Here is a 15774-nt window from a genome sequence, read left to right as displayed (position 1 = left end):
AGATTAAGATCAGAAAAAAGATTGACAGGAAAACATATCAACTGTTAATTTTAGTCTCTTTTTCCATTCTAGTCGTACAAAGTCCTTCCTCTGGACCCAGAGACACTATTAAAAGAGAGGAATAAATTGCTCAGCACTCATTAAACAGGAGAGAAAGCGACAGAGGCTGGCTTCCACAAGCGATTATCCAGGTGGTTGCGGGTGGGTGGGGAAATGGGACAGATCTTATCCAACTATCATAACTCCAGAAACAGAGAATGTTGTTTTATTTGTCTCAATCAAGATGAATTCATCAGATAGAATTGTCTGTTACAGTTGCACCTTGTTTCAGTACTGGCATCAGAAATGGCCACCATCCAGGGTGGAGGTGGCTCAAAAGTTGTGACGGCTTTTGCTGCATATTACCAGGTCAGGCTGGATTATTCTGTCTAACTTGCGCAGTATTCATTCCAGGAAGCACCAGAGTTTATTGAGTTAATATAAAATGATTGCTTTGTAATATTCACTGGTAAGGTGTTGATTGTATTTGAAAGGTGAATGTTGTCAATCTTCTCATTCCCATTGTCAGAAAGTGAAATAACAGTTTCTCCAACTTGAACCTCCACCATTTTGCATCTCTTGCATTAACAAGTAATGGATTCTCTAGGGGATGCAAAGATTTGATGATTAAGTCTGGGCTTTGGAGCTTCTGCAGCCACGTATGGGCTGATTAAAGGAGGTCTGGACCAAAGCATGTACACAACTTAACTTTTCCCAGTTTAGGCAACGTCATTAGCAGTTTGGTTCCGCTAGTAGCACTGACCTTAAATCAGAAGGTTGTTGGTTCAAGTCCGATCCTAGGTCTTGAATGCAGAATCCAGACTGAATGCAGCGCTGAGGGAATGTTGCCTTGTTTAGTGGGGTGTGTTTTCAGTTTAGGAATATCTCCAATGGTGTCATTATTCCTATCTCAAGCTTCTGCTCCTAAAATATGAACTAATAATTCATCATGTTTGACATTTGTTGGACATCTGTAAACCTGGCAGCAGCCCAGACTTCTTTGAGAACTGGGCAAGTGTAAATTTGTTCCTTTAACCCAAGCCTCCCTTTGAAGCCAGATACAAATCTATGAATCTGGAAGGATTTCTGCTATATAGATTAAAGGTTGTCCATACTGACCCTTCTCTTTTTCCCAATTCCTCAACATTATTCTCCTGAATTGTAATTATTTAAGAACTGTATCTTTTAAGATTCTGTTGCTATCTGTCACAAACATGCAACAGCCACTGTTTGCATTGTAAACAAGCACCTTTTGAGTGTATTTCTTTAAAGAAACTCAAGGCCACCTGCTTATTCCAGTGACAGTTTGTGGGATAGTTAACTCGGGCAAGTTTGCGTGGGATGCATCAGCTAAAATAATAGCCATGGTGACAGCCAGCAATATGTACGTGAATGGTGAGGAGGCTAAAGATAAACGAGCACTGCCTTCAGATGATTGCCAGGAAAGGATATTTTTATAGATCTGTGGTGCAGGTTTATTGTTCTATTTCTTAAGAGCAAGAATAGGCCACTTGGCCCTTTGAGCCTGCACCACCATTTGATAATATCATAACCGATCTAGTTGTGGTCCCCCTTCCATTTTCCTGTCATCACTCCATACTTTGTGTAGCAAAGATCTGAATAAATTTAAAATCCCAGCCTCCTCTATCGTCTGGGGAAGACGATTCCAAACCATTACAACCATGTTCCCTCTTATTTTCCCAGTCACTTCACAGACCCGTGAAGTACGTGCACAGCAACAACTTTCAGAACCAGAACCTATTGGCATGCATGGACCCTCCAAGCGACTCAGAGGGAGTGTTGCTAAGGCCCCTCAGTCTTAAAAGGGAGACCTGTTATTCTTTTTGAGATCTGAGTTTTTGTCCTGTTTCTGTACAGCTGATTTTCCATGTCAATCCTGCCTTGGTGATGCCTGCATAGTACCCCAGGTGCGACCTGAATTTATTTTAGACCCTGTCGACGAATCCAAATTTTGTTGGATGACCAAAAGGTCCACACTGGGGTCACAGCAGAAAAAGCAGTGGTCATCTGTTGTCCACATGAGCACCAGTAGCAGCAAATTGCAATGACCTCTGCTGGAGGGCTCTACTCATTACCCAATAATGAATGTTGGATGCTGATTGAGATCCTCCTCTTGACTGAGATTGAGCTGTGTGCCAGGTTGTTTGGTGAACCTGTTGGAAAGTCACGCTTGTTCTGGGGCAAAGTGGAGAGATGCATAGATTGGGAGGCCTTTGCGCTATGACTGGGCACATCAACAGTGACATTTCTGTTACTGATTCCTGTCGCCAATGGCCAGTGGTGAGCTAAATTCCTTGGGTGCCATTTGCTGAACCCAGCAGTCTTTGGCGGGGGAAGAGTCAAAAGCAGCACAAACTAGTGATGGGTTTTTAAAGCTTTTTTTTAATAACAGGCTTAAACAATTCAGAACAACTTCTATTTTTTCAGTTTTGCAGCAGTTTAAAAGCAGATGTTAAATGCAAATGGCTTGTCCTCTGTGTACTGTGCAGTCCTTTCAAATGTGAGTTAATTTAACACTCGTGTTGTCTGTCCGATTTATGTGAAATATTTTGTCCGTGTTTAGTGGTGGTATTAATATGTGCCAGTGTACAGATTTTTTTTATATTAAACTTTGGAACAAAATGTTGCTGCTTGTGTTTTAATCCCAAATATTTTGCTCCCCATTTTCCTTGATGTAACTAACACATATCTCTTAATCAGGTCTTTTCTCTCAGTTGTAATGGATGACTTCTACCTACTAATTTTTTCTCTTTCCTACCCTCCCCGTGTTGGTAGTTTGTCTTTTCTCCCATTCTCATTTCCCAGGGTTGGACCAATGATTTTCATTGGATTAGTCCACACTTAGGGTAAAGTGCTGCCATGGTTTGCCTTTTGCAGGATGGCTGCTCGGGTGACTCTCCCGCTCTTACTCCCAACCACTGGGTGTATTTACAGGCTGACAGTCAACTTGTTTGGCCGTGGGAGGTGCACACATAACTCGTCCTGGCATGGAACTTGCAGATCCAGAGCCTCTGGTCTAGAAGTAGGAATGTTGCCCACTGTACCAAAAGGTCTCAAATGTCATTACTTGTAATGAATTATATTGTCTTAATTGGATTAAGCCGCCTTCTTTGTCTGCCCAGCTTCAGGAGTACCTCTGTAGTCACTGAATATATTTTAAGATTCTAAAGGCATCCAACAGGTATGGGGATGGGGAAAAGTGGGAATATGACCTTGAGATGGAAAATCAGCCATGAACATACTGAAAGGCAGAGTAGGCTTCATGGGCCAAATTGCCTACACCTACTCCTAGTTCCTCTGTATCTGGGAATGGCCACCCTCAGTCTGACAGTGAGAGAAATTTGTTTATGGTAAATTTGGTGTCTAATATGCACCCATTTCTATCCACTAGCTGCTTTATCCCTCTTAATAGGGGAAGGTGATGACCTAGTCTTGTTATCACTAGACTACTAATCCAGAGACCCTAGCAATGATCTTGGGACACCATTCAAATCCACCATGGCAGATGGTGGAATTTGGATTCAATTAAAAATCTGGAATTGAAACTCTAATGATGGCCATGAAACAAATCTCAATTGGTGGGGGTGGGGGGGTGGAACTCATCTGGTTCCTTTAGGGAAAGAAACAGCCATCCTTACCTGGTCTGGCCTACATGTGACTCCAGACCCACAGCGATGTAGTGGGCTGTCAACTGCCCTCTAGGCAATTAGGGATGGGCAATGAATGCTGGCCGAGCCAGTGATGCCCACATCCAATGAATGAATTTTTTTTTAAAATCCCCCTTCTGTCCATGTATATAAATTACATTTGGTAACTATGGCATAACTTGTGCTCCTGCTCAATGTATGATGCAGTCCACTGTGTAAAACCCTGTAGAAAAGACCATTCCACCTCGTGTCAGTGCCTGTTCTCCATGAAAGCATATCATGCATGTATCCCCTTTCTTTTTACTTTCTCCGTAACGGACAGTTTAAAGGTTAGTTACTCCTCCTCATTTTTACTACTGAAACTAAAGTTTGTTAATTTTGTGGAATCTCCCAACGTGAATGTGACATCACTGCAGGAAATGCCATAAAAATTCAACTGGTTGACTCCTGCAATTTGAGAGCCGACGATAGTCTATACCTCTGCCTTCTTGGCATATATTATTCATATCCAGGAAACAGCAATATATATATTCTATCAACCATCTGCAGAATTTTGCTGCATATATACAGCTCAGGGATAGAGAAAAGGGAAATAGTTTAACCACTTCAAGAATGTTAAAGCAGTTCGACAGACTTGTGAAGATGCCTGTAAGACGTCTGTTATCCTGTTGGCTTTATTTTCAATTTCTCTGTTTTTTAAAAACAAATAAATGGCCCCCAGTCCTAGTCATTGCAAAAACAGGAGGCCATTCTGCTCATCGGGAACCTCTGTGTCCTGCAAGCCTTGAATGTAACTATCATTCCCATGCTGAGGGTCACCAGGAAAAGCTGTATGATTTAGCCTAACGCCAGAGCAATCCGATTTCAAGATGAGAGTTCAAACTGCGGCCCCATAAATGATCCCTTGCAATGTGGAGAAGAGTAGAGGATTTCTTCCTGGTGTTCTGGCCCATGTTTAGCCCTTAACCAACATCTGTTTCATGTCACAGTTTGAGAGAACTTGCTGTGCCAAAGATGCTTGCCACTGTTTCCTATATTATAAACAGTGACTGCACTGGCTGCAAGTTGCTTTGGGCTGTTACCAGCCGGCCAAACGGAGACGAGTCTTTTGGATAGCCTTTCCACAAGATGCAAGAAGCTTAATCGGTTAAGAAGTCCTTCACAGAACTCAAGCTGAAACTCCGTGTGGACAAGCTCATGGTGGTGTTTGAAGGGATCCTGGGTATCTTATCCATCAGCTTCGAAGAGACCTTCCGCCGGAACGTTGACAGCGCTCCACTGGTCGCCATCTCCCGGTAAAGCAAATTGAAGACGCTGACCGTCTCCTCGTAGCTGTCCCGGGCCGAGATCTCGAAGAAGGAGCATTTGAGTGCCCGGGCGATGCCATCACCCTCCTCTGTGGTCACCATCCGGTCGTACTGAAGGTCCTTCTTGTTGGCGACGATCACCACCGGGGGTGGGGCATCGTTGTGACCCCGCTTCAAGCCGGAGTGGATGTGGCTGATCAAGAACCGGAGCCTGAGAACCTCGTCAAAGCTACACCGGTCTGTCACCGAGTAGGCAATGATGAAGCCCTCGGCCCATTTGATCTTTTCCTCGATCAGCATTGCGTCCTCTTCCTTTGCGGAGTGGGAGGGGGGAAAGAAAAGTTATTTATTCCCTTTCTTTTGCATTTTGAGAGGAATACAGTAGCAGATTATCCTACCAAGTCATTATTTTAAATGCTGTTTGTGGGAGCTTGCTATGAGATGTTTCCAACACTTCAAGTGACTATGCTACAAAATATTTGATGGCTGTAAAACATTTTGGAAAATCCTGATACAAGTTGCTGTATAAATGGATTTTTTTTACTAGCTGTAACCTTTCCATATGCTCACCAGTGAATGCTCTAATTAAATATCAGTGAATCCCTTGTTTTTCTTGCATCCCTAGCTCATGGCTGTTTTTTTTTTGTCTGGTTGACTTTGCTCTCAGAAAAATGGACCATTGTCTTTTTTACACCGATCCTTTATGCCCATTTTACATCTCTATCACCATTGGTATTGTAGTAATTATATAACAAGGTTAGCCAGGTGAACCTCAATGCGTTCCCTGAATGGGGCTGTTAATCTGGTTCAATCAGGGAGCCCTGCCTGTGTCAGGGTCCTGTTCACCGAGAGCTGGCTCTGAGGGAGCTGGATCAGTGTAAATAAAGGGTGACTTGGTGACAGGATACCAGCCTCTGTGGAGTTATTTTCAAACACTCCCTTTTACCTTTTTGCTCTGAGCATCCCCACCATCTGTTCCGCTTGCTCCCCCTTCCCTTCTGTTAGCTGCACAAAAACCACCGTTTTTGTCAGCCCCTTTCAGTTCTGAAGAAGTCACGTTGCCTTTGAAGCTTTAACTCTGTTCCTCTTTTCCCCCGACCTGCTGAGTTTCTCCTGCACTTTGTGCTTTTGTTTCAGATTTCCAGCAGCTGAAGTATTTTATTTGAATGGTTTTTGAAACCCAGTTTCCAGAGGCAATGCCACGTGTTCATGATGACCTTGTGATTACGTTACCTGTCCCGCAGTATCCAGAACTTCAAACTGCACGCATTCCCCATCCACTGAGGACACGTGTCTGTATATTGTTTCTGTGAATGAGTAGAAATGTTAGTTACAGTTTGGACATTACTGGACATCTTCACAATTTCAATGTTCTGCTTTTGGTAATCATACCTGTGTCTGCCTGGGCCCTGTGTTCCACCAATTCCTCTATAAACCTCTAATCTCTCTCCAAGTCCTTTAGAATACTTGGCTTTTTTAGTCAAGGCACTGAATACAAGTGCAAGGTGGTTATGATGGAGCTGGACGTAATGTTAGTTAGGCTATAGCTGTGTGCAGTTCTGGTTGCCACACTTGCAGAATGACTTTATAATGGAAGAGGGTGCAAGCGAGATTTACCAGGCTGTTACTTGGGTTGGAGTGATTCAGCTGTGAAGAGAAACTAGACAGGTTGGGGTCATTTCCCTTCTAGTAGAGAAGGCTGGGGCATGGTGGGGGAGGAGCAATCTAATTGAGGTGTACAAAGCTCTGAGGGGCAGAAGGTAGACAGGATGAAATCCTTTTTTTTAAGAAAAGGGATCAATATCAGGGTTTGGGGGGGCAGGGGTAGTGTTTTAAAGTAAGGAGTGGGAGGGGTTGTCAGGGAAAATAAGTGAATTCACAAGGTCATGGATATCTAGAAATCAATGCTTTAAGGGTGGTAATGGTGGGAGCCCTCAAGGCATTTAATATATGGATCATAGAATTCCTACAGCATGGAAACAGACCGACCCTCGGCATCCCATCCCCCTATAACCCGCCAATGCTACACATCCCTGAACACTACGGGCAATTTAGCACAGCCAATCCACCTAGCCTGCGCAGCTTTGGACTGTGGGAGGAAACCGGAGGAAACCCACGCAGACGTGGGGAGAACATGCAAACTCCACACAAACAGTCACGCGAGGGTGGATTCAAACCCGGATCCCTGGTGCTGTGAGGCAGCAGCGCTAACCACTGAGCCACCATGCCGCCCCGATATTTAATGACCACTTGAAACACCACAGCATTGAAGGCAACGGACCAAGTGCTGGCAAATGGGATTAGAACAGATGGATGTTTGATGAGTGGTGTGGAAATGATAGACTTAAAAAACCTTTTCCCATCCTGTAAAAAATGGAGTCAGTCCTTAAAACTTACTTGTAATGAAGCAGCTTAATTTCTCATAACATGGTGGTGGCGTGTTACAGTTCAGTGAGGGACTCTGAATTCCATGGGTGGCACCATGCATGTTTTATGGGCATGATGTATTCTGGAGCTACAGATATTGACAGTAGAGGCTCTGTCAATCTCTGCACCGTGTGGCTGACCAGGAATCTCTTCCACTCTTCCTGTGTGGCATTGGCAATGTACCAATCCTTCTGGCATGAGGTGGATTGGCACATTGGCACTCAACCACATTATGACCACACCTCCTCCAGACATCAAGTCCTGGAATGGGGTTTGAGCTGGAGCGCCTGGCTCAGGGACACTATCTGCTGCCCTAAACAATCTCACATGTTTCATTAAAAGTGCTTTTTAATTTCAAAAATATGTTTTATTCATTAAAAATATCTTTTATATACCTGCATGGTCTTTAAAGCAGTGTGGTTTTGTACAGTAGCATATGAAGAAGTAAACATTGGAGTTTGATTCTATCCGGCAATCAAACTAAAGGCATTTCTCACTTGTACAAGATTATATTTACATGCGTTTGAGGGACTGGGCAGGGAGGGGGTCCAATAACTGACCAGACCCCAGTTAACTTCGGCAGAAAGCGCTTAGACAGTGGCCAATCCCCACTGTCCTTGGCTGCCCCAAGCTTTAGTATGTCCCTCAGCACATAGTCCTGGACCTTGGAATGTATAGGTGCTCAATAACTGAAAGTTGTTGTGAAGCAGAAAGCTTACTTAAGTGATGAATACTGAGATAGGAGTACAGTGTGTGCTGTACTATTTTATATGTCATTGCTATGCTTGAGAGTCCCTGCAGTGAACTTACTGAGCACTCTATTGTTTGGAGACATCTGACTGCAGTGCTGAATTTCACTCCTGTCCGTGAAGCTTCAGGTTTCAGCTTGTGGGTGAGACGTTGACAACTCCAATCTCTTGTTTCTCACATGCTGGAACAAGCTGTGTATGGGAGTGAGACATTCCAGCTGTTATCACTCTGCTTTGCAGTGATAGACATACACACACTGCACATCAGCGAGATAATTTAGCTGTTGGCAGTCTTGCAGAGTGCGATAGAATGTCCAAATGGGCTAGGTGTTTATATTAACTGTAGATCACAACAAATACACAGAGACACATGGAGTAGCACTTACTGCCCTGTAATTGCAATGTTGTAAATATCCTTTCAGCAAACGCACAGTGGCACAGACACACAGAGCTGACAGCTCACTTGAAGGATTCTTTTTCAGAAGCCACTCCATCATGAATACTCACCCAAAGTTGGATCGTACTCTCCAATGAATCTTTTGGTTATGAACCGTACAGTGATTGCTGGAAAAGCAAAGGTGTGAGAGTTAGATGTGAAGTGGAATACTCTACTGACTGTCACTGTCCTGATCTGCACTGCCGTTCTCTGTACTTCAGCATTGTTTAAACATCAATGATCAATGGATGCTCAGTGAGCCCATAAGTTCCGTGCTGGTTTCCTCCCATCCCTGTTCGCCTAAACTGATCAACAATTTGCATCATGTGATCATAAGAAATAGGAGCTGGAGGAGACCATTCAGCCCCTCCAGCCTACTCAATTATTCAATCAGATAGTGGCTCATTTGATTGTGTCATAGCCCCACTTTCCTGGCTGTGGCCGTTACCCTCAACTCCCTTGTCTATCAAAAATCTGTCCAAATCAACCCAGCATTCACTTAATGATCTAGGTTCCTCTGCTGTCTGAGAGAATTGCCCAATGTGGCAACCCTGTGAGAGGAAAAATGATTATTTTTGTCTGTGTCTTAAATGGGAGGCCTTTGTTTTTATACTGTGACCCTAAATTCAAGATTCTTTCTTGAGAGGAAACAACTACCAGTATCCTGTCAAGTTGCCTCAAAATCGTTTGTTGCAGTAACATCATCCCTCGTTCTTTGAAACTCCAACAAGTGTAGGCCTGAGCTGCTCAACCTTTTTCACAGATTCATACAGTACAGAAAAGGCCCTTTGGCGCATCGAGTCTGCACCACCATAACTACCACTAAAAGTCCACCAATCCCAATTTCCTGCACTTGTCCCATACCCTTGAATGTTATGATATTTGAAGTATTCATCCAAATATTTTCCCTTATAATCCCTTCCATTCCAGGCAGTGAAGCCAAGTGAACCTTCTCCGAGCTGCTTCCAATGTCCTTCTATTCCTTTCTCTTCAAGCTTCCCGTTAAATGTATCCATGCTATTCATCTTAACTTTTCCCCGTGGTAGCACGTTGCAGAGTCTCATATGGGTAAAGATTTATTTCTTCTGAATTCTTAATTGGGTTTATGAGTGTCTCTCTTAAATGTATAGCCCCTTTACACACTCATTATTCCCACCCATGTAAGTGGAAACCTTTCTGTTATAATTTAGATCTTTATTAGGTCACACTCATCTTTTTTCTCTGAGAACAAGGATCTTGTCCTATTCAGTCTTGAACATTAGAAAAACTGAAAGATGGACTAACTAACAACAAACACTGAACCATCCCTAGCCAATCAATATTAAAGGTTAAGTCAATGCACTTTATCTGTCATTTTAAGATGGATTTGAACTGTTTGGTCTTGTATGTTTGATACTAGTCAATAAGGGTCATTAGGCTGCAGTTTGGCAAAATCACACCTGGCCAAATCGTAGAATGGTCGCAGTGCAGAAGGAGACTATTCAATCCAACCTGTCTATCCCAGCTCTCCAACAACCATTTCCCTGCCTTCACCCCGAAGCCCATTCTTCCTTTTCACACAACAATCCAACTCCCTCTTGAACACCTAGATCGAATCTGTCACTGCATGAAAAAGATTTCCCTCATGTCTCCATTGTTTCTTTTGCCAATCTACTTTGATATGTGCCCTTTCTTTCTCAATCCTTGCACCAGTGGGAACAATTTTTGCCAAGTTACTCTGTCTATGAGAGCATAAGAAATAGGAACAGGAGGAGGCCATTCAGCCCCTTGATCCTGCTTCACCATTCAAAGGGATCATGGCTGACCCAACATTCCTGACATCCACTTCCCAGCGTTTTTGCTGTGACTCTTTATGATTTTGAATTCTTCTTTTAAAAATTTTTATTTAGCATTCACAGGCTCAGTGTTCACTAGGTTTTCCAGAATGGTTGGTTATTTTCCCTTGTCCCTCCTAAACTTGGATTGCAGACCTTTCTGTCTTACAAGTGACTCCTTACTCCTCCCTGTTTCGAGATCTTGGAAAAATGGAAATGGAAATGACTTGAGCATTTTAAAAATTATGTTAAATTGTTAGGACAGGGATGTCACTGTCAAAATCCAACATTTATTGCTCATCCCTGGTTGCTCTAAGTAATTTGCTAGTCAACTTCAGAGGTCATTTAAGGATCAATCATGTTGGTGTGGGTCTGGAGTCATATAAAACCTAGTCTGGGTAAGGATTTCGTTCCCTGAAGGGCATTAATGAACTGTTTGGAATTTTACGTCAATATTATGATTACTTTAACTGGGACCAGATTTTTAATTTGATTTCATATTTTTAAACTGGTGTGGTGAGATTTGAACTCTCAGTCCTCAGAATTAATGTCCAGAAGCTCAGTAATATAACCATTCCATTACTATACCCATACCTGTTTCTCCAGAGTTCCGCTATAATGGAGTCTTGTTTGATCTGTGTGGTAAACTGTTAAAAATGATTGTCTTTTCTTGTGCACGCACAGTTACCTGTCCCATTGTGCAGGTTTAATCTCGCCAGCAGCGTGTTTACATATTTCAGTTCAAAATTCTCATCCTTTTGTTTACCTTCAAGGACCCACCCCTTACCTATCTCTCTAACCACCTAGCAGTCTCCAAGATTTCTGCACTCCTCCAATTCTGCTTTCTATGCATCCAACATTTTAATCATTCCTCTATCGGCAGCTGTACTGTCAGCACCCCATAAGTTCACAAACACTCAAATATCACCTCTTTAATCCCTCTGCCTCTCTATCTTTCTCTCTTCTGAGATGCTCCCTAGACTTAAACACTTTGGCCAAGCTTTTGATTGCCTGTCATTTGGCTCCAAACATAGTTTAATCAGATTTTTTGGGATGATTTTGCTGTGCTAAAAACACAATATAAATGCAAATATTTCATTGAACAGCTTGAACCAGACTGTATTTGAGGTGCCAGCTAGTGTGAATGCACCACCTACCTCCCATCATAAATAATAAAAAGGTTATTATTTATCCGTGACGATGAATAAAAATTGCAATCAGAAACTTTGAAGCCAATTGGCATCCTCAGTTTTCCTGATTTTGAACCTCAAGCTGAGAGTAAGGACATTAATCACTTCTTTTAAAAAAAAATCTGAGATGAGGAAAAGGAAAACATCAGTTTAGGATTACTGCCTTTCCCACAGTCAGACCCACAGGGAGAACAAGTTTTGGACAGGCTCAGGAACTTGGAAGGAGTTTCAGTGTTTGACTAGCTGCACCTAGAAGTTAACTGCAGACTTTAATAACTAACCACTCCACAGTGTTTTATGAAGGACAGAGAGCTGAACCGATCAAGAGAAAACAAAAGGGTTTTTAAAAAGCAGGAAGCAAACGAGTTCTGATTAGAAGTGATTCCAACCAATTTTCTTTTTAATCAATCTGTTTGGATATGTTATGGACATCTTGGCAGCGTCATACAGCACGGAAACAGACCCTTCGGTCCAACTCGTCCATGCTGACCAGGTTTCCCAAACTAAACTAGTCCCATTTGCCTGTACTTGGCCCATATCCCTCTAAACCTTTCCTATTCATGTACCTGTCCAAATGTCTTTTAATGTAACTGTACCTGCATCTACCATTTCTTCTGGCAGTTCATTTCACATACAAACCACCCTCTGTGTGAAACTGTTGCCCCCCAGGTCCCTTTTAATCTTTCTCCTCCCACCTTAAAATTATGCCCCTTAATTTTGAAGTCTCCTACTCAGGGTAAAAGAGCTTTGCTATTCACCTTATCTATGCCCCCCATCATTATATAAACCTCTATAAGGGTGCCCCTCAACCTCCTACGCTCCAAGGGAAAAACATTCCAGCCTTTCCTTATACATAAACCTTCCAGTCCTGGTAACATTCGTGTAAATCTTTTATGCTCCCTTTCCAATGTAATATCCTTCCTATAGCAGGGTGACCAGAACCATACGCAGGTTCCAAAAGTAACCTCACAACGTCCTGTACAACTGCATCAAGATGTCCCAACTCCTATACTCAGTGCTCTGAGCAATGAAAGCAACCGTGCCAAACGCTTCCTTTACCACCCTGTCTACCTGCAACTCCACTTTCAAGGAACTTTACACCTGCACCCCTAGGTCTCTCTGTTCGACAACACTCCCCAGAACCCTACCATTAACTGTGCAAGTCCCACCCTTGTTTGTCTTACCAAAACGCAGCACCTCACATTTATCTTAATTAAACTCCATCTGCCACTCATTGGCCCAGTTGATAAAGATCTTGTTGGGTGCTGCGGGTCTGGAATGCACTGCCTGGGAGGGTAGTTGAGGTGGGAAACCTCACAAGCTTTAAAGAGTACTTGGATGAGCACTTGAAGTGTAGGTTGTATTGAATTTTTGGCAGTAAAGACTCGATGGGCTGAAGGGTCTCTCTTCTGTACTGTATGACTCAATGGCACATGAACCTCAACCTTCTGGTCCACAGGGTTAAGTATTAACTTTTTGATACTGAATAAACAGGAACATACAGTTACACAGTGAACACTTTTTAACCCTGATCAATCATTATACAAGGGAATTAAATGTGCAGGGCTATGGGATAGAGCAGGGGCAATGGGATCAACTGGATTCTACAGAGGGCCAGCATGAATGGGCAGAAAGGCCTCTTCCTTTGCTGTAATGATCCTGTGCTGTATAAGCTGTATAAACTCTTACCCTGCTGAACAACCAAAAATTCCAAACATTGTCTAATCCTTGCCCAGCTAAATTACTAGGATTCCTGCTAATTTTGTCTCTGGAGTATGCAGCAACGGATCTGGATAGCCTCAGGAAAAAAAAGGAATGGCTTTTGTTTTTGTACTCCTTACCAGTTTTCCCCACAGCCCCTTGGCCCAGAATAGCCACTCTCACAGTCCTGCAGCCGGCCAAGTGCTGAGCTCTCTTCAAAGGACGGGGCAGCTGGAAGTTGGAGCTCATGTTGTAGTCTCAGCTCGGGCTTCCAGCTGGGTTTTTGAGCAGAAAGGGCTCTGGGGTTCCCAATCTCACAGCAACTTGGATCCAGCCCTTGCCTAACTGCATTCCGCCCTCTATGCTCGTGTTTAAAACGGAGAGAAAGCTTCTTTCCACATTCCGAGAGTGGGAGATTTTCTGGAGTTCTTCTGTTTGGAGTTGGGGCCCCAGCAACTTCTGTCTGACCCAGATTCTTCAGTTGATTGTTTTTCTGAGAGTGCCAGGTCCTCTTTCCCTCTTTCTCTCTCTCTCCCGGAGATGTGATGCTAAATAGTTTGGACCAAACACCTAACAATCAGTTCCACTCTAGTTCCAGTCTTGACGTCTGTTGTTTGCAGTTTCTACAGAGCTCCTATGGGTCCTACTGCCCTCTTGCAGCTTGCTGAGAACCAAAAAGAAAGACTTGCATTTATGTAGCGCCCTTTGCACCTGCCGTTCATCTCAAAATACTTTACAGTCGGAGCACAAGTGTTAGTCATTGTTGTAATACAGGGAGTGGAGAAGATGGTTAAAACACAGCATGTTGCCACAAGCAGCAATGTAACAATGTGATGGTGTTTGATGGATTTATATTGGCCAAGAGAGAACTCCCTTGTTCTTCAAAATGGCGTCCAATGAATCTGGGAGGGCGGACAGAGGCTTGGTTGAACATCCAAAAGGCAGCAACTCCATCAATGCAGCTGTCCTTCCCTACTGTACTGATGGGTCAGCCTTGAGGTTCATTTTCAAGTCCTCAGTGGGACTAAAACAGAGACGCGAAGGTGAGAGTGCTACCAACTGAGGCACATATTTCAGAACGGCAACATCAAAGTACCAGCATTCAGTGTTGGGCATGAGTTTACAACACAGATAGGCTAAGCGGCTCAGTGGTTAGCACAGCTGCCCCACGTGACCTGGGTTCAATTCAGCCTCAGGCAACTGTCTGTGTGGAGTTGGCACATTCTCCCCGTGTCTGTGATAACAAGGTATAGAGCTGGATGAACACAGCAGGCCAAGCAGCATCAGAGGAGCAGGAAGGCTGACGTTTCGGGCCTAGACCCTTCTTCAGAAATGGCCTTAGAAGAGGCTTCGCAGTGGGTTAAAATTGTATCAGAGATAGTAGGAACTGCAGATGCTGGAGAATCTGAGATAACAAGGTGTAGAGCTGGATGAACACAGCAGGCCAAGCAGCATCAGAGGAGCAGGAAAGCTGATGTTTTGGGCCTAGACCCTTGTCTGTGTTGGGTTTTCTCCAGCTGCCCCGGTTTCCTGCTACAGTCCAATGATCAGCAGGTTAGGTGGATTGGCTGTGCTAAATTGCCCCAGGGGCCCAGGGGTGTGCAGGTTGGGTGGATTGGCCATGGGAAATGCAGGGATAAGGAAAGGGCGTGGGTCTGGGTGGAATACTCTTCAGAGGCTCAGTGTGGACTTGATAGGCTGAATGGCCTGTTTCCACGATGTAGGGGTTCTGTGAAAAGACAGTAAGTTGGCTTAGCATCACTCATTTTGCTAACGATAACACTTACATATACAAACGTTGAGAGCAAAAGTAGGCCATTCAGACCCTCAAGCCTGCTCCACCACTCAATAAGGTCATGGCTGACCTGTTTATGTTCTAAATTCCACATACCCATCCAACCCTAATAACCTCTGATTTCCTTAACTAACATGAATCTCTCTATAACAAACGCACAGAGTGATGGAGAAACTCAGCAGGTCTGGCAGCATCTGAGAGAAAGAGTTAACACTTCAAGTCTGGTGTGACTCTTGAATCTATCTACCTCTCCCTTAAAAGTACTCAATGATCATGTCTCCACTGCTTTCAGAGGCAGAGAGAGCTCCAAAGAATTTCAAAGTCACTAGTCCTCTAAAACAACAAATTACTTCTCATCTCTGTCCTAAAAGAGCAACCCCAGTTTTGAAAGTGTCCCCTAACTCTGGGCCCAGAAGAATTAAGCATCCTTTCCACTTCTACTTTGTCAAAGTTATTTATGATCTCATAAGGTTCACTTTTCACTGGGAACCTTGATAACTCATCCCTGCACATTGCTTATAATAAACATTTTGGGTTTTTTGTTATATCAGAACCTACTGCAAACAGAACCTAATTCTCAAATATTCAATAAAAAACAATTCTGAGTTCAAAACTGGAGCAAGTTGAGTTGACGTGGACATTCAGTAA

At 43.4% G+C, this 15774-nt stretch overlaps 2 protein-coding genes across 5 annotated transcripts in view; one reads left to right on the top strand and one right to left on the bottom strand.

Annotated features, from left to right (window-relative positions):
* LOC109938631 (transportin-3-like) overlaps positions 1–2682 on the top strand; it is a 52097-nt gene extending 49415 nt beyond the window's left edge. For all 3 annotated transcript variants that reach the window (XM_048617427.1, XM_048617426.1, XM_048617428.1), the window contains exon 23: positions 73–2682. The gene's annotated coding sequence lies outside the window, so the exon portion shown is untranslated. The remainder of the gene's footprint in view (positions 1–72) is intronic.
* Positions 2683–3742: 1060 nt separating this feature from the next.
* On the bottom strand, positions 3743–13931 carry LOC109931740 (ras-related and estrogen-regulated growth inhibitor-like). 2 transcript variants are annotated; one of them, XM_048617425.1, is made up of 4 exons: positions 13472–13931; positions 8698–8754; positions 6248–6321; positions 3743–5326 (listed from the first exon to the last, which is right to left on the bottom strand). In XM_048617425.1, the coding sequence occupies exons 1-4, from the start codon at positions 13578–13580 to the stop codon at positions 4847–4849; spliced, it is 720 nt and encodes a 239-aa protein (XP_048473382.1). In that variant the 5' UTR covers positions 13581–13931; the 3' UTR covers positions 3743–4846. The 2 variants fall into 2 exon arrangements, with proteins under 2 accessions (XP_048473382.1, XP_020386598.2); XM_020531009.2 differs by lacking the exons at positions 8698–8754; positions 13472–13931 and adding an exon at positions 8252–8478.
* Positions 13932–15774: the final 1843 nt, after the last annotated feature.

This window comes from Rhincodon typus, chromosome 37 (genome assembly GCF_021869965.1).
Source record: "Rhincodon typus isolate 14 chromosome 37, sRhiTyp1.1, whole genome shotgun sequence".
Lineage (NCBI taxonomy): Eukaryota > Metazoa > Chordata > Chondrichthyes > Orectolobiformes > Rhincodontidae > Rhincodon > Rhincodon typus.
Note: the sequence above shows the minus strand (reverse complement) of the source record. Positions and strands in the feature narration are given on the sequence as shown.